Below are 19,185 nucleotides of genomic sequence, written 5' to 3'. Positions count from 1 at the left end.
CGGTTCGTAAATATATATATAGGTAGGAAAAAAGTTCTATAGTGTGTGAAATGCAAATGCTTGTTAGTGCCAATAAGCTTTCGATTTTTCCTGTCAACTACCCCACTACTTGGAGTTTCTAAACAGTTGCAATGTAAAGATTTAATTTCAGGGTCTAGAGAACATACCTAATTTAACAGTTTTTTTTCTACAGAAATCTTTCAACTTTTTGAAAGTTCTCTGAAAATCTAAAGTATTGATGTAGTTTTCACAATATTTCTGAGATTGGATTGTCATAAGTTTAAATCAGTCTTCTAAATAGTTGCGTGGAATTCCAAAATTTGTACATGATTCACACTTACAGGTCAAAACTGACTGTGATCTATCTGTTACCAAATGTGGGATGATTCAGTTATTGTTGCACTCTTTTTTTATTATTATGAAGCTCCATTTTATATAATTGTTTATATCCTACCTTAAAATTCCACATAATGTTCAGCTTTTACTGTTTTAAGGACTATTAGGCAGATCATCAGGCCTTGTACTGTTGACAGAAGCTGATTATCCCCCAGAATGCTGCAAAGAGAGTCATTTGAGTTAATCAGCCTTGGCTTAAGAACTTTGAGTTGTCCGTGAGCTTTTTCATGGGCGATGTGTTGCCTCATCATTTTGCTTTTATAACCTATAACCAGTTCTGTCTTTGAGATAACAGTTGTCTTTGTCAGTGCATAAGTTGTAGTTCTGACTTACATGAACAGTTTACAGGGCTTTTCCCAAAAGCTTTCAGTAAACATCCATACTTTTTATGAGATAAAATACATCCTCCAAAGCACTTATACATATATATAATTTACAGCAGCTTCAATTTGAATACATACTCCCTTATGACACACTAAGCCCACGTATGTTTGGCTTAGAAAAACACTTTGTCCTGGTAATATTATTTCCTTCTGTGGAAGAGGACTTTGCTCTGCTGCTCTCTGTGTTTGCTCCTGTCTGTGGCGCAGAATGTTTACCTTCCTGTGATTAGGAATTATTAAGCTGAACTCTAATGTGCCTGTTTTATTCTGCCTCGGCCCCCCCAAAAAATTATGTGATAAACTAATCTCAAAACTCATTCACTGTGGCAGAGAAGAAGCTTATTATTGTTAAATGAGACACTCAATATGCTTTTAAAAATAAACAGCATCCAGGAGTGAGGTGCTTACAGTAACGCTTTGTTTAGCTGATTGTTTTTAAGAGTGTGGTTAAAATATGACGAGTATGTGTGAAAACCTGATCAGATGATTGCGCCTACCCTCTAGCTGAGCTGCATAACAAAGGTTGTCACACAGGTTTTCCTTCACGCCCACAGATGCATGCTTGAAATAAGCAGCAGGGCGTGGAAACTACCCTGCCTTTTTTTTAAAATCATACTTTACCCGGCTCCTTCACTCAGTCTGTTGGTCTGCTGTAGAAGTGTGTGTTTGTGTGTGTTTGCTGTCGCCTCAGCGGCTTCAGCTGTGTGTACGCATCAGTGATCCAACGCACTAAGGATGGCGGAGGAGTCTGTTCCAGAGGGTCGCAGCCTGAAGGAGTTGGGCGAGGAGGAACTTTGGGAGCTGATCAATGACAACCGTCACCGGATCTCCCTCGGGGTCCGACCGTGCATCTTGTTGCCCTATCTGAGGCAGGTCAAGGTTCTCACAGAGGTGGATGAAGATGAGATCCTTTCCTGTCATAATCTGACTAATCGCTGCATGAGAACAAGTAAGCTTCCTGACTAGACTTTCTGTTTTATGTTTGACTGTTTTAAGAAAGTTAGATCTGCTCAAACTGATAAGAATTTCCAGAGGTTTCTGCAGCTTCTGATTGTAACGTAACGGTTCTGATTTGTCCTCTTTTTGCTTTTTAATACGCCAATCAAAGGTATGCCTATTGTTTACATTTTTTCCCCTCTAAATATCTCAGATTGTCAAACAAAGTTTATCAGATAAGGCTCAGTAAATGCAAAGAGCCAGTTTCAAATGATCTTTTAATTCATCAAAGGGAGAAGCTATTCAGACCAACCTGACCTGTGTAAAAAGTAATTGTCATCCAATTACTTTGGATGACATTTAGACAATTGATGACAATTGCATGGTTGATGGCAGCAGCTGCCATCAAGCATGTAGGATAACTGTGGGGGAATTTTGGCCCAGTCTTTGTTGCAGAATCGTTTACATTGAGCAACACTGGAGATTTTTTAACCATAAATATGTAAGGTCCTACCACAGGGTCTGAATGAAATTTAAGTGTGTAGTTTGACAAGCCCTCCAAACCCATCCATTGTTTTACATTCTGAGATAAACTATCTAGTGTACTGGTTGAACACCCCTCTTCCTTTAGATTTGCCTAAAATCTCCTACATTTTAGGCAAGAGAACAAGATTCATAGTTCCTTTAATTACAATAAGTGGTTCAGGTTCTGAAACTATACAACAGCCCCCAGTCCACCTCTCTACCACCACCATGTTTCACTGTTGATATGATTTTTGACTTTCTGAAAAGCCGTAAGACAGATATAATGGGACACACACCAGGAGGGTATTATTGTTACATTTTCACAAAGAGCTAAATTGTCCATCCTTCCATTATCTTACCCGCTTATCCTCAGTGAAGTTCTGAGGGGTGCTGGTGCCTATCTCCAGTGGTCAATGGGCGAGAGGCGGGGTACACCCTGGTCAGGACGGCAGTCCATCCCAGGGCAACACAGAGACAGACAGGACAAACAATCATGCATACACACACACCTAAGGAGAAGTTAGAGATGAAGGAGGGTCAAAACCCTCTGTAGGAGCGCAACTATTTTGCCACACCACCATTCATCCAGTTAGAGAGCTAATAAAGCAATTATTCCTGTATCTTCATGCTATTATTATAGCATTCAGAGTAGCAGACATGTAATTATTTAAGTGAATAGAAAGTTAATTTGACATTCAGGGTCTAACACATTAAGCAATATTTAACACATTGACTGGTAATGTCAAAGGTTTCTGACTTTGTAAATTAACAAAATTTTACTTTCAAAATTTTGAATGACTCTCCAGACATATCAATATTTCTTTATTTAAGAATCAAACAAGGTTAACAACAATGAACATATGTAAAACTGAATTCTGGTGGATTAAAAAACTGGGTTTTTGTGTTCTTTCCAAAGAAAACTTTTCACTTTTCTGAATGAAGCTGAATCTGAGACAAAAGGAGTTTAATTGTATCACCTTTTAGGCTACATGTTGGATCTGCTGAGGACCCAGGGAAGAAATGGAGCTATAGCTCTTTTAGAGGGGCTGATGATTCATTATCCAGTTCTCTACACACATGTTACAGGACGTAAGCCCAGCACAGAGCCCTCGAGATTCAGTGGTAAGTGTCCTAAAACATCTCCTACACTTTCAAAGGGTGTCTTTGTCTCCAACAGCTCGCCTGCATTTTCCTCCTCACAGGTCTGATTAAGTACTCAGAGCTGACCGAGTATCTCATCAGAGCGGTAACAGGGATGCAGACGGAGTTGCAGGAGGCCCGCAATGAGGCTGGCAAGATGAGCTCCCGCTGCTCCTCCCTGGAGTCGGAGGTCAGCCAGCTGATGGAGCAGGAAGAGAAGTGCAGCCACCTTCAGACTGAAAACGAACGCCTGCAGAGACACCTGAGTTCTCTGCAGCGGGAAGTCACCAAACTGAAGGACGAGAAGTGCGACTTGTACATCCGCTACACTGCAAGCATTGAGGAGAAATCGGCTATAAACGGGCGGCTGCACGACCTGAACCTGCAGGTGAGTTTTTGCCTTAAAATTTCTCTTCGTGTTTTAATATTTTTTTCTCCTACAAAATAGAAGCAGTCTCCAATATTTATTTTAGGTTATCATTCCGTTTTCCTTCTAAGAGTCCCAATGTCTCTTATTGCTAATCCAGGGAAAGCATGATTAATGTGAACAATATCATAAAAAAATAGATTCAACGTTCAAAAAGGAGATTTAGAAGAAATAATAAATTAGATAATCTTGAATTTCACCTCAATTCCTTTCTAGTTAAACAATAACTTGTTTCTTCCTAGAAGACAGTGAAGGTGGATATAAAGGGGAATGTCTAAAAACTGATTGTAATTCTTAGGTTTTTCCATTAACGATCAAGAACATCTTTTGAAAAACTCTTTGAAGAATGTGATTAAATTTTAACCAAGAATTCCCTGCGTTACATGGTAAAACGCTGGCATGCTGTCTGTGACAGTTAATATCTTTTCCCAAAGAAAACATCACGAGATTTTGTTTTCTCTGGTTTACAAATAACCATTCTAATGAAGCACATAAAGTACTACGGTTTAAACTGTAAAGGTCAGATTCATGACAACTGCGTGGACTCATTCAGTCTTTTACCAATCTCACAATATTCTCTGCTGTCTCCTAACTCCACTTCAGGATGTGCAATATGAAATGACAATATTTTACCTTATGAACAATGTTTTGGCAGAAGGAAACAAATATAGCATGTTTTATGCAGCATTTTCCCAACAGCTTTGTTGAATTACTCAAGGTCCTTTTCAAAAAAATGTTTATTGCTAAACATTACTAAACTAATTTAGCTACTAAGCTTAAATTTTATTATTATTATTATTATTATTATTATTATTATTATTATTATTATTATTATTGTATCTTCACTATCAAAACTTTCTGGATATTCTTACATCAAAAGTAGGATGATTTGTGGGAAGTATATTTTTTTCCTAATTTTTTTTATATTACACTTAGTAATTTCTCTTTAGCAGTGAAAAGGTTTACTTTAAAAGGAAATGAGCTAATTATGCTCTATGCGTAGTTTACATCCTTTTTTTTCATATCCTAATCAGGAAATATGACTACGGGAGCATCTTTGATGCATTTTTTCTGTACCAGGAAACCACACAGTGCAGTTTGTCACTGAAGACATTAACGGCACTATGAGCAGTCGCTGCTACTATTACAGAAAGAAATGTTTCTAGGTAAAAGCTGAAGCTCTTTATCTCAGCTTCAACAGAAAACCAACTACTAAACCCAAAGTTTATGTAACTGGTACTTATTCAACCTGAAGGATTCTACATTATGCCACCAATGTGTCTGCAATGAGGTAATTGAAACAGACAGGGCTAGTTATGCAGTTGTGTTTCAGAGATCGAACAGCTGCAGTGACCTGCAGATAAGACAGGTGGGTAGAAGAAGTTGTGGTGACTCAGGTCACACTCACAAAAAACCGTCATTCTAACAAGAGGTGTTAATAAAGGAGCAGCTTCACATTTTCTGGGGGATTTTGACCAAAGGATGTCGTAATCTCTTAATGAGGACCACAGCATGTTTTTTTTTTTTTAGCCCTGTCTGTTTTTTTTGCACAATAGGACAATATGTCTTATTCAAAAGCATTTCTAAATTTAAGAACTCTGTGGTGCAACCTACAAGCTTTGGATAAGTTACAAACAAATTTTATGTATTTCTTTGACTTTTTTTAAATCATACATTTGAAAAATAAAACATACACACACACTGTGGATCACAAGTAAACAACTGAAGTCGTTGCAGCCCATCAAACATAACAAAAAGATAATGACAATGCTGTTGTCCATGCTGTTCATCTTTGGCTTTTAGTTGACTTTTAGGCATTAAGATTATTTTTTGTATTGTTATATTTACAATATTTTTCTACCAGCTCAATGCTCCTTCTTTGTTTCAGTTTTTGTTTTTATTTTTGTCTCCTTCTTATCTTCTTTTACTTTTGACCTCTTTTTAACCGTCTTATCAGGAAATGAATACTCAGAATGTTTGTCAAATTCAAGTATCTTCTAATTATCACCATCAACCCAAATGCACTTCCACAGTCCTTCTAACCAACATTATGACTGTTGACTACACATTTGTGTGTTGACTACACAAAAATGTGTGTTGACCACACACATTTTTGTGTAGTCAACACACACAAATGTGTGTGTTATCTCTTCATGATCTTGTCTTGTCTTCCTTGCACCTGTCAGGCTCATAAGGACATCCTGCAGCAGGACTTGGCAGAGACTTTTTTCTTTTCCATTCTTACCCTTTTATTTAGATCTCTAGTTTTTAGGGTTTTGCTATTTTTTTCTCTCTTTGTGTTAGCCTTGTTTTATATAAAAACTGCTCTATACATATAAAATGACTGTTTATGAGTAGAAAGTTAAACATCTTTTTGCAACATCATAGGACTTAGGGGAAGGTTGTACAGAGGACCTTTTTTTTTTTTGTTGTTTTTTGTTTTTTTGAAACGGAGCAAAAATAATTGCCATTCATGTACTGTTGGATCAAACACCTGAATATCAGCTGTTTCTTAAGAGATTGGAATTTCTAAAGAAACTTTTTGAGACTTATGTCAAGCTACAAAAACAGACTTCACCATGGCATATAAAACACACCTGTTTTGTTTTTATTAGGACACAACAGTTCATTATCAACATTGGGATATATTTGTTGTCTTTAATGGCAGGTATATCAGCTGCAGATGGACCTACAGAGCATTCAGATGGAAAATGAGTTCCACAAACAGCGTTCCCTCCGAAGCGTTTCTTCTTCTCAGACCCCACAGCTGCAAGAGGAGGTCAGAAACCTCTCATTGAGTAGTGTCAGGTTTCTTAGATGAACTTTCAACAGAGAAAGGATCATCCTCTCCTTATCTCTTCATGATCTTGTCTTGTCTTCCTCTTACCTGTCAGGCTCATAAGGACATCCTGCAGCAGGACTTGGCAGAGGCAATCGGCAGTCAGGTGGAGCTGGCGGAGCACCTGAAAAGCTACAGAGAAGAGAATGAAAAGCTGCTCAGAGACAAACAGGGGGTGTGTGTATGTTTGTCCTCTGCCATCATTACGAATGAGGAAAAACATGCAAATTCAGCTTAACAGTATTAACAGAATGTGACCTTTTAAGATTTCCATGCACAAAGTTAACCATGACATATAAAATAGTTCCTTGACCACAGGGAAATATCAGCTAAGTTTGTTTTTTTCATTAGTTTACATGTTGGACTAGGCACCTTTTTTAAAAAGCCTAGCAGCAGTTTTGCTTCTGACATCGATCATGTTTTTAATTTAGCCGTATGTATTTTTTCAGCTCTTGAATCAGACAGAGGCTCTGAGCCTTCAGGTGCAGCAGCTTTCTCTGGATTGTAAGATGCAAGAGCAGAAGAGCACCGTGGTCCAGAGCCAGATGAAGGAACTTCAGATAGAGAGGGACCAGGTGGGTACAGTAACTCTTCCCCTCAATCACTTAATTTCACTACCGTTTTTTCAAGTTGTGTGCTTCTGTTTCATATTTTACCTTCAATGTTCAGCTGGAACTGAGCCGCCATAATGTTTTTTTCTTATTATTTCCTCATAAATGCCTCATACCAGTAAAATCAGTAATTTTTTATTGGATTGTTTCATGTTTGTTTGAGATTCCTGTTTTGAGTTAGGGTTTCTTTTTTTATTTAATAAGGCATACTAGGTTGGTTGACATCTAAAAAGAACGCCTCTCAAAGCAGAAAAATGGGTGAGTTAATTTGCATGAAAAGCATGCTTTGTTGCTCATGGTATTCCCATGAGGTCTCCTGGCTGCTATTTATATCGCTAAGAAAAATGTTGACGTATAATCTGCCACACCTTAGAAAATATCAAGTGTCTCCAAGCTGCATCATGGAGCTATCACCCTTATATAACTGCTTCTGGTGTCTGTGGCAGTGCCTGAGTGTAATAAACTGTGTAATAAACATACTTTCTTGACTATGTCTTCTAGTTGAATTAAAAATTGCTTTTGAATCCTGGATTCAAAACGCCTGTTATCGCCTAAGAAACCCTCCCCATTTAATACGTCCCTTATTTTTAAGTGAAATCTTTATCTATCAGTTAAGAATAATGAGCCTAACTACTGTATTTGTACTATGAAATATATCATATTCTGTACGTAATTTAAACATGCTGAAAAAATGTTCTAATATCAGATCCCATCTTTAATAGCTTAAAAATAAAAATTAAAAACTTATTCATATTATGTAATCTTTAGATGAATCATTATTTTTCTATTCCACATTTCTGTCATTTATTGTTAGTTATTAAAAAAGGAAATGTGACACCACTTTAACACCAATCTGCATTTCTTTTTTCTTGATGGAAGCCATCGTTGGCAATGTTATGTATTAATTTCAAGAATCCCCGACTTCCAATATGCATTCCAGGTTTAGTTGGTCCATAACCACTTTTCCATGGTGATCATCTAGATGAGTCAGGAATCTGGCCTAACTTAGTTAGGAGCTGTAAGGACCATATTTACTTTTAACTGAGCACCTTTTGATTAATTTGAAATCTTCCCCTGTGTGTGTAGGCCTACCAGTCCAGAGACGATGCCCAGGCCATGATCGCCCGCATCCTGGCTGAGAAGGACACATTGAGGAGTCAGCTGGTGGAGCTGCAGGAGGCCGTCTTCGCACTTCAGGCAAAGCGCAACCCTAGACCCCGCCTGCGGAAATCTGATGTATGGTTTTAACACACAAATTACCACATTCACACAAAAGTACAACAGATGCAGAAGTAAGTTTACTGATGCCTTTGGGTTGGGGTGGAAGGTGAAGGAGATCAGCTGGGAGAGTCCAACTTCCAGCTCTGAAGAATGTCCTCTTCCAGTCCGACGGAGACTACGACGCATGGACGCACTTAACCCCATGTCCCTGAATTCCTGCACCTCAGAGGTATGTAACATGCCGCTGTGAGAGATGGGTTTCTATTTAAGAAGAATTTAGTGGTAAGTAATGCTTACTAACATCTACACTGCTTTTCAAAATGTTGTACTCCTTAAGCTTGATCAGACTTGTTGCGTCCTTATGTGATGGCTTGTAATTGTGAAGTAGAAGGAAAATAATACACAATTTTATTTTTTTGACTAATAAATTATGAAATAAAAATAATCTAAACTTTGACTGGTCCAATGACTGTGTAGATAAGTAAATATATTCAAAAACTGACCAGCTTTTCAGGCTTTACTGAGGAAAAGCATCCAGCAGCATGACATTTCTGCTACCACCAATATTGTTGGGAAATCATGCTCAAGATGCAATATCATGTTCTGTTAAGCTTAATAATAATAATTAATAAATATAATAATAATAATAATGCAAAATTCCAACAGAACCTGAGAAACTTTGAATGAAATCAGTGCTTTTAATTTACTGTATTTATGTTCTCTTTATCCTTAGTCAGAAGATGCTGTCCCCTCCAGCATCCGATCCAAAGGCGTCGAGCCACCCAGTCTGGAATCTCTCCGTAGAAGACAAGAAGTTTTTTTTGAAGACAGCAGGTGTGTGCGTGTGTGGGCGTGGGTGGGCGTGGGTGTAGGTGTGTGGGCGTGTGGGGGCGTGCGATTGTGTGTGTGTGGGTGCGCAGGGGTGGGTGGGGGCGTGTGAGTGTGTGTGTATGCGTGCTGTAGTGTATGTACGTGTACAGTGAATTTGTTTTAGTCCATAAGGTCATTGGTGATGGTGGGAGTGGGTGTCACCTTACATACCAGGAAAAAGGAAAATTTGAATTCTGTCCTCTGCATTATTTTCTGCTGTTGTAAGATGACTTTCAGGTGAATTATTAATTCACAGGAATGTGAGGTTCATGTCATGCAGTCATGGAGGAAGGCGAGAGGCCTTGAGCTGTCTGTTTGTACTCTTTAACCCCTTTTTTTTTATTACTTTCGTTCCTGAAGCCATAAGGGAATGTTCCGTGTTAAGAGTTGTCAGACGTTTTAGCTTTGTCACCCAAAGGCTATAATTATTTGCTCCCCAGGAAACCAGTTAGTGCAGTTGCATGATTTAATCTCAGCTATTTCTGGAAAGTCTCCTCGCTGTTCGAGACATCTGTGTCTAACCATATTTCCAAAGTTCATTCTAGTTTGTTCTTTCTTCTCACATAGTTTGGAAACAGCAGAAACTGACTCTGTGCTGGATGACTTTGTGTTACTTTCTGATGGTACGTAGAGACAAAAGCTGTCCTACAGCGAGCTGTCCTCTGGTCTTTCGCTGTTTAGTTGAAATACCTTTATTACTTATTGTTTTAATCTGAACCTTTGTCAGCATTGAAAAGTAATACATTAACTCTGGCATATTATTGTCGGGGAAAGCAGCCCTGGTGCCAGATCATCGTACAGCCTCTCTTTTGTTCAGCAGGGAGTGAAGACGAGCAGAAACCCAGACCTTCCTCTTCTCATGGCTCCAACTCTGTCTGGTGAGGACAAAAAAGGACTTGGGATTTATAAAGTACAGCCTAAATATGTAAATAGTGTCACTTGAAGAAGAATGCCAGTGATAAATGGGATAAACTATAAACAATATCTTGTCAATTAAAAAAAAAAATCAGGCCTGTAAAACCTCTATGAACAGATTTAATAAACAGATACAGTCTTAATCAACTATCTGAATTAGTGCAATGCATTCTGAGAACTGGATGCATTTTTAAAATAAAAGGGTGACTGGTGCCAAATCTCCTACTTCATAATTTCTCTGCCAAGTCTCAGCTAATCAGGGTGCCTTAGTAGTCTTAAAATGTATTTTAAATGTATTGTTTCAAGGTTTACAAAACTTTGAAACAAGGAATTCTCAATAATTAGAGTGAATACTAGAAATCAACCCCAATTTTCTCTCTTCTCCTCAGCGTCTCAAAATCTTCAGCCCCTCCCTTCCTGGTGCGTTCTCGTCCAAAAGCCATCCGCGTTAACGGCCGTGTTCTTAGCCTCTCCCTCCAGTGTGAGGCACTGCTAAGCCAGCTCTCAATCGTGGGAGGAAACAAGTCTGGTGTATTTGTGCACCAGGTGACTGAGGGCGGCGCCGCCCATGCTGTCGGCATCAGCCCCGGGGCGCAGATTGTGGAGGTGAGTGTACTGAGAAAAAAGGTGAAGTTTTCCTGCAATGAATAATGCAATTCTTATCAAGCTGTTGTTCTGCAGGTCAGGTATGAGCAGAACAGCAGGGCTCTGAGGATGGTGTTGGAGGACTCCACTCTGGAAGAAGCTATGTGGGCTCTGGGCCAGGTTACAGGCTTCTGTCAGCTTTCCCTCCGCCCCAGGCAAAACGGTAAAAGACTAAAACACAGAGCAGAGTTGGTGCTACTGTGCATTTTGTGGGGGGGTTTTTCTGTCAGTCGGCAATAATGGTTCCAGCTGATGTGAAGTTATCTGGAAGCCGATTTTTTTGAGATTTTAAAATTAGATAACGGCTCATTTGTCATCTTGTCACATGGAGAAATAATATCAAAATGTTACCTCTATTTAAATATTTTTCTCATCCACTAAAGGATTCGGACTCATATCAGAGTGGAGCAATTAAATCATGGAGTTACAAACAAATAGTCCAGCAAATAGTATCCCATCACCAATTTGTTTGTTGAAAATTCAAGCTTTCAGACATTTGCAACCCTTACCCTAATCAGAAAAAAAAGAAAAGTGCAGTGGATTTCCAGACAGCTATTCAATTCATCCACAGTCCTTTCAGCCTTTTAGTGTTCAATCTTCAGTTAATTTACAATTACATGTATGATCAACAATATTGTACATCATAGGTTCATTGTTGACTAGCAGGCTTGTTTCAGCTCATAAGGAGTTGGTCCACTCAGTTGATGCAATGTCTGCTGCTGATGAACCCTATGGATTCCTCTAACAGCCAGAGATGTGATAGTTTGCCAAAGGTGCTAATTCATCCTTCTGAAACATCCATTCACCTTCATGGCCATGGGCAACTAAACTAGTTGGACTCCTCTCTTGGAGTATGTCAACTACATCTAAGAGAGCACAAAATAAATAACAAGCATTCTCAGCATCATGTGCAGAAGACAACTGGTGATGAAGGTGTTGCAGCAAATTTACTGTCGTTGTCATCCTGCGCAGACTACGAGGCGCTGCTGCAACAGCTGCAGAACAGCACGATGTCGTCAGGAGACTCCTTTTACATTCGGGTCAATTTATCCCTTCCTGCTGGTGCCAGTGGGACCTTGGCCGTGTCGTGCAACAATATCCTACATGTAACAAACACTAGACCTGCCGGCACCGAGGATCTGTGGCAAGCGAGCCAAGTTCACCCGTGCCAGCTGCTTGACCTGCAGAGTGGAACAGTACCCAATTATTACAGGTTGGTGCTCTGCTGTGAGCCGGTGGTAGATCCTAATAGGTCAAGATGACAACAGATTTCTTTCTGTGTTACAGGGCCCAGAGAATTTTGATTCAAACAATTGAAGATATGAGCTTTCAGACAAAGAATTGCCAGAAGGTATTTTTAAAAATTTTAAGCAATTAACTAATAAAGTGTTCAGGGCTCTGAGTTAACTATGGAAAAACTATCATCCCAGGCTGGACGAGAAAACACCCGGAGTGAACAAAAGGCAGTGAGGATAGTGAGCACGGGGCGCCAAGGAAGGAACCCTCTGTGGGTCAGTGTGGATGAAGAAAACACGAACGGCACCGAGTCAGGTACCGTGAGCTGCAGCAGCACCATCACAAATGTGAAATGCTTGTCTTTACTGCTAATTTTGGTGCTGCAGTGTTCACAGTTTTTAATGAACATTGCACATTTGCCTCTGTTTTTCCACCTCTAAAGGTTCTCCGTCGCCACCCAAAAGCTGTGTAACCCTCATGCCCTACACCCTTGTTACTCCTCATTTCCCACCAGTCTGCAGGCCTATCCTGCTGCTGCCAACAATACTGGGACGCATGCTGGACAAGAAGCTGGCCAGCTGGCAGGGCTTTCAGCTCTGTGGGCCTGGTAAGCAATGCTACGGCGTTATCGCCCTGCATACTCATCTCTGTCAATACAGTCGCAGGAAAACATATTATAACATGGTAAAACTTTGACACATAAAAATGTTTGTCACTTGAATTTCTTTTTTTTTTTTTACATCTTGTCATTTTATAATCATAAACCTCAATGTATTTTATTGGGATTTTGTGTGATAAGTCAACACAAAATGTGCATCTGTGAAGTGGAAGGAGAAATCTATGCAATTTTTTGTTTCACAAAAATTTGAAACGTGGAGAGTACATTTCTACTCAGCCCTCCTGAATCAGTATCTTGTTTGAAGTGACAAGTCTTTGGGAGAATGATTTTGTAGGTTTTTCACATCTACATATCTTTGCTCACTCTTTCTAAAACAGTTCAAGTTCAGTGCTGTCCTCCCGTGAACCCAAATCCAGAACCTCTGGATTTGTACTAAATTAAATTACACACTAGTCGACTGTGGCAACCACTTAGATGACTTCTGAAGGCATTTAGGTGTATTGAAATGCATTTAGGAATATCAGAGTAAAGAGGGATGAAACGCACACCACAATTTTCAGATTTAAATTGATAAATTTCTAGAACCACATATCATTTCCTTCCCACTACACAATCATGCAACACGTTGTTTCTTTGTGTGTCTTATATGAAATCATATTAAAGCACACTGAGGTTTGTGGCTGTAACATGACAAAGAGTGAAGGAGTTTAAAGGGCATGAATCCATTTGCAACACACCTTATGTTCAGTAGACATAACACGTGTTATTGGTGAGATTACTGATTCGTCTCTTCCTCTACTTCCGATTTTGCACTGAAATGATGGTGTGTCTGACTAGCTGTGTAAACAATCTCGTCTTTTACTGGGCAGAGGTAAACATTTCATTGTGTTTATCTGTAGCTGTAATCCAGGAAGGAAATAAACGCAGTAGGTAAATATTTCTATAAAAAAAAAAAAATCCGCAGCAGCTATAAATAGCAAGTGTGTGCCAATGTTCCCTGCAGTGGGGTAAATTAAATGTTTGTTTATCTTTGTGGGAAAGTTTGATCATTACAATAACAAAGAACAAGAACATTTAGCGGAAAACATGGGGAAATTAAATATTTAGTGCTCGGGATTAACGGATATAGTATTTTTGTGTGATTTGTCGCTGTCCCTTCAGAGAAGTTGACCTCTAGTGAACATGCTGCTCGACTCCAGAGGTCTGAGATTCTGGAAGAGGTGGAGCCTGGTGGAAACCGGTGCTACACTCTTCAAAGTGTTGAGAAAGTCATGAAAAAGGTCAGAACTCACTCTTTTTTAGCATGTGTATTTAGACCCTCTGTATGTAGAATGACGTTTAATTTGTTAACAAAATCTTTTTTAAAATCGCACATTTATGTTTTACTTTGTTTTATTCCTCTCAGACTGAGTTAAGGTATGTCTGTGTACGCAAATCTCCAAATTGCGAATTGTTGTGGTTTTAATTTGAGACTAAAACTACCAGACAAACCAGCACAAGCAGACGGCCACTTTAAATTATAAGGAACTCATTTCAGAGTGACAATCTTTCTGATTTAACGGCATATTTTGCCATCCCCCTCCTTCTCTCAGGGCCTTCACTGTGTGCTGCCATTAGGCCTGGACTGTGTGCGTCGGCTGCACCGCTCCGAGATCTTTCCAGTTATCATCTTTATTGGCGTATCTGCACGCAACGCACGTAAACTGAAGTATGTTTGTTCTGTTTTTGTTTCTTTCACAGAAGCCACTGAGTTCTTAAGCACTACATGTACAGGGGCTAGAAACGTCAAACCCCTTGAACTTTTCCAGAAACTACCTTATATGGATCCTACTTAATAAACCAACATATATTAGTGCATAATTCTTTGATGTTGTGATGTTTTATGAATAAAAATGTGAAAAGGGAGTCTTCAGTCCAATACTTGTGAATAAAATCCAGTGCAACCAATTGCCTTCAGAAGACGCCTCATTAGTGCAAAAATGTGAGTCATTTAATAGCTGTTCTGTAAAGGCTTCAGAGGTCTGTTTGAGAACATAAGTGAACAAACAGCATGAAACGTAAGACGGGTCAGGTTTAAAGCTGTAGAGAGGTTTAAAGCAAGTTTGTGAAAGACAACAGGCCTATAGGAGACGCAGTGAATATTTGGAAAAAGGTTCACGATTCCAATGAGATCACAATTAAACTTTTTGACCTATGTGCACAATGCTATTTGCGGAGTTTTAAAAGCACTCCAACTGCAAACACCACGTCCACAGTGAGACATAGGGTTGCTATCTTGAGGGATGAGGAAACCAGTCAATGTTGATTGGAAGATGTATGAAGCTACCTGCAGCATATAGCATATCCTTGATTAAAACACATCAGAGACTGGAAAAGATTTCATTCTCCTCTTCCAGCAGGTCAATGACCCCTACACTACCACACAGTATGATTGGTATTCGAGTATTTGTACAAAAAAAAATGCCTACGATTTCTTGAATGGTAACAGAACTACCATGTTTTAGCTCAAACACCGCAGTAAGGAACTCCAGTGAAATAATTTTACATATCACATGGTCTGAAGCCAATGCGCCTCTTTTATTTTCCGTTTTGCAGGTCAAAGCTGCAGCGTAGCGGGCAGACGGAGGAACAGCTGCTTGCATGTTCAAAGAGCGAGGAACCGCTGTTGGACAAGCTGCCATGCCTGTATCACAGCATGGCTCCAGACTCCTGGTGTGACCGGAACTCCCTGCTGACCAGCCTCCGCACCATCATCTGGGAGGAGCAGAGGAAGGTCGTCTGGGTGGAGCCGGACCTGTGGTGAAGAAAAGGGGAGGAAAATGCAGATAAAATTACAGTATATACATGTATATAAGATGAATAAGCTTTACAAGAGATATTTTTGTAAACTTCAGTATGTATCCGTGATACTTGAGAGTGTATAAAATCCTGTAGGAATGCCCTGTATAAACTGTATATTATCTTCCATTTTAGGTATTTGTTTATAACAAGCATTTGTAAAAACACAATTGTATCAACAAGAAATTGTATCTCCACATTTGTTGTAGGTCAGTTCTAGTTATGAGGGATTGCATCTGGTGTAGATCTCTTTTAAACCACTACATCTACCACCACTGTTTTCTAAACGTCGTCTCGAGGGCATTTTATCTCACTGTTTTTTTTTATTCTCTTTTGTTAAATAAAAGGTTATTGTTACACATTTAATAAGTATCACAGATATCTCTGGACGTTTAGTTTCTGTAAGTCGTCCACAGGTTGTTACATTGTCACCGAGTCTGAAGTAAGCCTGGAATTGGTCATGTTGTTTGTGCCACTCAAAGCTAAACACTGAACTCAGAGAATATGTTGAACCCGCTTCCTCATAGCTTCTTTTCCCCCTTTCTCTTTCCTTTTTGCGTCAGGAAATATGATACAGTGTTTTTCACTCAGTTTGACGCAATCACTTAAAAAAAAAAATCAAACAACTACTTCCTTTGTTCTCTCAGAAACAAACTTGAGCATGATTTGTATGTGTGCGCCCTTCTCCCTTCTCTCCAGCCAGCCTCTTTGACAAAAGATTATATTCATCTGTTTTTTCTCCTTCTGTCTTTTCTTTGCCTGCCAGAGTTTCATTCACATTGAAAGTGTTCTTACATTTCTGATACTAAAATGGTATCACTCTAAATTTCTCTGAAGTCTGAAATGTAGGGAAAATGCCTCAAAATTTGCTGTATATGTTTTTTTAAATGTCGATTGCCAGATCTTTTTGTGAAGGATTAAGTTTTTTACAGGTTCTTATGCATTTTCATACTGAATTCAGCCATTTAGCTTTAGCATAGAGTTTAGATATAAATGAAAGCTTTTTAAGAGGCACATCGACCTGCTATAATCCAAATTTACATCGCTAAGAGCAATAAATTAACATCAAGATTGTCTGTCTCTGTTACCAAGCTGTTTCTTTTTTTATTAAAATAAATTATCTTGGAACCATTTCATAACATAGCAGCGTAATATGCTTGTAAACAAGTGAACTGCTCATGAAATGAACACAGTTCTACGAAAACAGATGAGTACATATGTTGGTTATTTCAATTCTGTTGTATCCAGTTCAGTTTATTTGCGCTGATATTAATCACAACCAAATGATGTCTTTGACATAATAACATTTAACATAATAAACATGTCCATGTCTAATTAAAGGATTATAGTCACAACAATCATTTTCACATTCAATTTAATAACAAAGACTTAAATTTGCTCTAATTAAATGCAGTGTGTATGCCTTTAGGGGTTTATTATAAAATAAACACTAAACACATTGTTTAACATAAGTGGAGTTTTATTTGAAGGTGATACAAAGTTGGAATCAGGAGCCCACTGTGGGTTGGAAATCATTGAAGATTCAAACTAACAAGTGATAATGGCGAGGCACATTCATACTGTAATGTTAGAAGTGATAAAAAAAAAAAACAGCACTTAAAAATAGCTGAAAGTAGCTTAATGCTGTTGTTTTTGTCATAATTCTTACACAAGTGCAGGAATCACCTATGAGATCTGGAAACTCCATAACTGGGTCAAATAGGTTCATGTACATCCTGTGAGGCTCCAACAAGCTCAGTAAGACTTGATTTTACAATTTAAGGATGAAGAATACAAAAAATAAAAAATAGACCAATATAGCAAATGTCTGACATTCACAGGTTGTTGGTGTTGCAAAATTAGAGATAGTGCCATGGTACTGTTGTCCCGATATAAAATCAACTACTTTACTGAACAATAACCAAATGTATTTGTGTGCTACACATCCTAACATCAAGAATGCAGAATAACGCGCTGCTCTGCTATGGAATTTTTAAATTCTTGTTTTGGCATCTGTTGCTAAAAATACCAGTCAGTAATTTTAATGTGTTCCGTGTAAAGGTATTTCCTTAACCTTTTTCTTTAAACAGGTGAAATCTATGTAGATTAAGATGGTTTAATCCAGCGCATGCGCATAATAATTATAACGTCACTCGCTGCATAGCCACAAGAGGGCGCACAATAAAAATATCGCTGATAACTTGCCAAAATTGAAACAAAAAGAAGTGCTGCAGTCTTTAGCTCATTTTATTTTGCATGCAGTATTGCAGTTGAATGCTCGGAGTTGCGTGAAAGAACTTGGAACCAAATTAAGAGGTGGGTGAGATTTTGTTCTGTCACGGTAAACTGACTGGAAGTTTACCGTGAAGAAAGAAATTTGCTATCAGCTAAGTAGTTTTGTTTTATCAGACAAGATACAAACGTATGCACCAAAACATATTGTAGAGATGTCCTGAGGTAGTTTTCAATTAGCTTATTGTCAATTTTCAAAAATTAAAAATAATAATAATAAAAAAATTGTTACTTCTAATAATGTAAACTGAAAGGTAGTGTAAAAACAATAAAATTGTTTTGTAGCATTGTACTGAATGCTGCAACATTCAGTACAAAGTACATGCAGGGAAAGTTTAGAATGGATTGCAGTTGCTTCTTTCGTGTAAAATAACAAAACAGTAATTTATGAGGTCAGTCTTTACTTGGATTGCACATACAAACCACATGGGATGCACTACAGCAGCAACATCTAGAAAACATAAAAAATAAAAATCTGTAAAAGAGCCAACTCTTGTTTTTTGCAGCTCTTTGCCTGAGATGTGCCCACATTCAACATTTGTATGAATCTCCCATTAATTTAGGTATTTTCATGATGTATACAAACTTCTTTATCCATGTGGAATAACAATAGTTGTGCTGATGGAGCTGCAGTACTTTGGAAAAATAAGAGTTTGATGCACAAGTTTGAGTCAAATACTTTTGTTTAATATTTGATAAGAAGAAACCCTAGTTTTTCTTTTTGTTATTCTTATTAATTTAGATCCATCACCAACATTTGGACATAAATCTGAAAATATAGAGTTCATTTTAAATGGACCCAGGTTAAGCATAGTCCATCTTTTCTTAATAATGTTCAGGTCAGAACTATTCTTGTCACTTATTTTTAATCTTAGTTTTCCATTTTGTAACCAGTTTTGAACGCGATGTCACCGTTTTAACAACCTGACTCATACTTTCACATCTGATGAAAGGAAACTGGTTTGCAGAAACCATGCCAGGACGTTGCTCATGGCTAGAAAACGCTTGTGGTTTTTCCTCAAAGCTGCTAAAAGAGATTAAACAAATGTTACTGGGTGTGTAAGTATGTATAATTTCCAGCTGGCTTGAATGATAAAACGGCCTCATAAGTTCAAACCCATTTACCCAGTTCTTGTTTTAAAGGTTGTTTTGAAGTTCTGTCACAATCTCACCACCTTCAAACTAGAGCTCTGACATTGCATCATTAAAAGCCTGTAATCTGGCTACGACATCAAAACCATACTTGGTGAGTTTATGTCAATGCCTGACACGAAAAAGTGAGAAAATGTTCT

The 19,185-nt window shown here is 38.5% G+C and overlaps 1 protein-coding gene across 2 annotated transcripts; it reads left to right on the top strand.

The window, feature by feature from the left end:
• Nucleotides 1–5: 5 nt before the first annotated feature.
• Nucleotides 6–16,956, top strand: card14 (caspase recruitment domain family, member 14). Of its 2 annotated transcripts, none has more exons than XM_032563727.1 (20): nt 6–1,728; nt 3,225–3,362; nt 3,443–3,768; nt 6,476–6,586; nt 6,702–6,821; nt 7,096–7,221; nt 8,344–8,493; nt 8,585–8,707; nt 9,212–9,312; nt 9,916–9,971; nt 10,169–10,226; nt 10,653–10,869; nt 10,945–11,071; nt 11,881–12,121; nt 12,196–12,259; nt 12,339–12,459; nt 12,587–12,751; nt 13,925–14,043; nt 14,356–14,471; nt 15,359–16,956. In XM_032563727.1, exons 1-20 carry the CDS (start codon nt 1,515–1,517, stop codon nt 15,564–15,566), a joined length of 2,901 nt encoding a protein of 966 aa, XP_032419618.1. In that variant the 5' UTR covers nt 6–1,514; the 3' UTR covers nt 15,567–16,956. The 2 variants fall into 2 exon arrangements, with proteins under 2 accessions (XP_032419618.1, XP_032419617.1); XM_032563726.1 differs by having other exon boundaries at nt 10,166–10,226.
• The last annotated feature ends 2,229 nt before the right edge of the window (nt 16,957–19,185 follow it).

This window comes from Xiphophorus hellerii, chromosome 5, assembly GCF_003331165.1.
Source record: "Xiphophorus hellerii strain 12219 chromosome 5, Xiphophorus_hellerii-4.1, whole genome shotgun sequence".
Lineage (NCBI taxonomy): Eukaryota > Metazoa > Chordata > Actinopteri > Cyprinodontiformes > Poeciliidae > Xiphophorus > Xiphophorus hellerii.
Note: the sequence above shows the minus strand (reverse complement) of the source record. Positions and strands in the feature narration are given on the sequence as shown.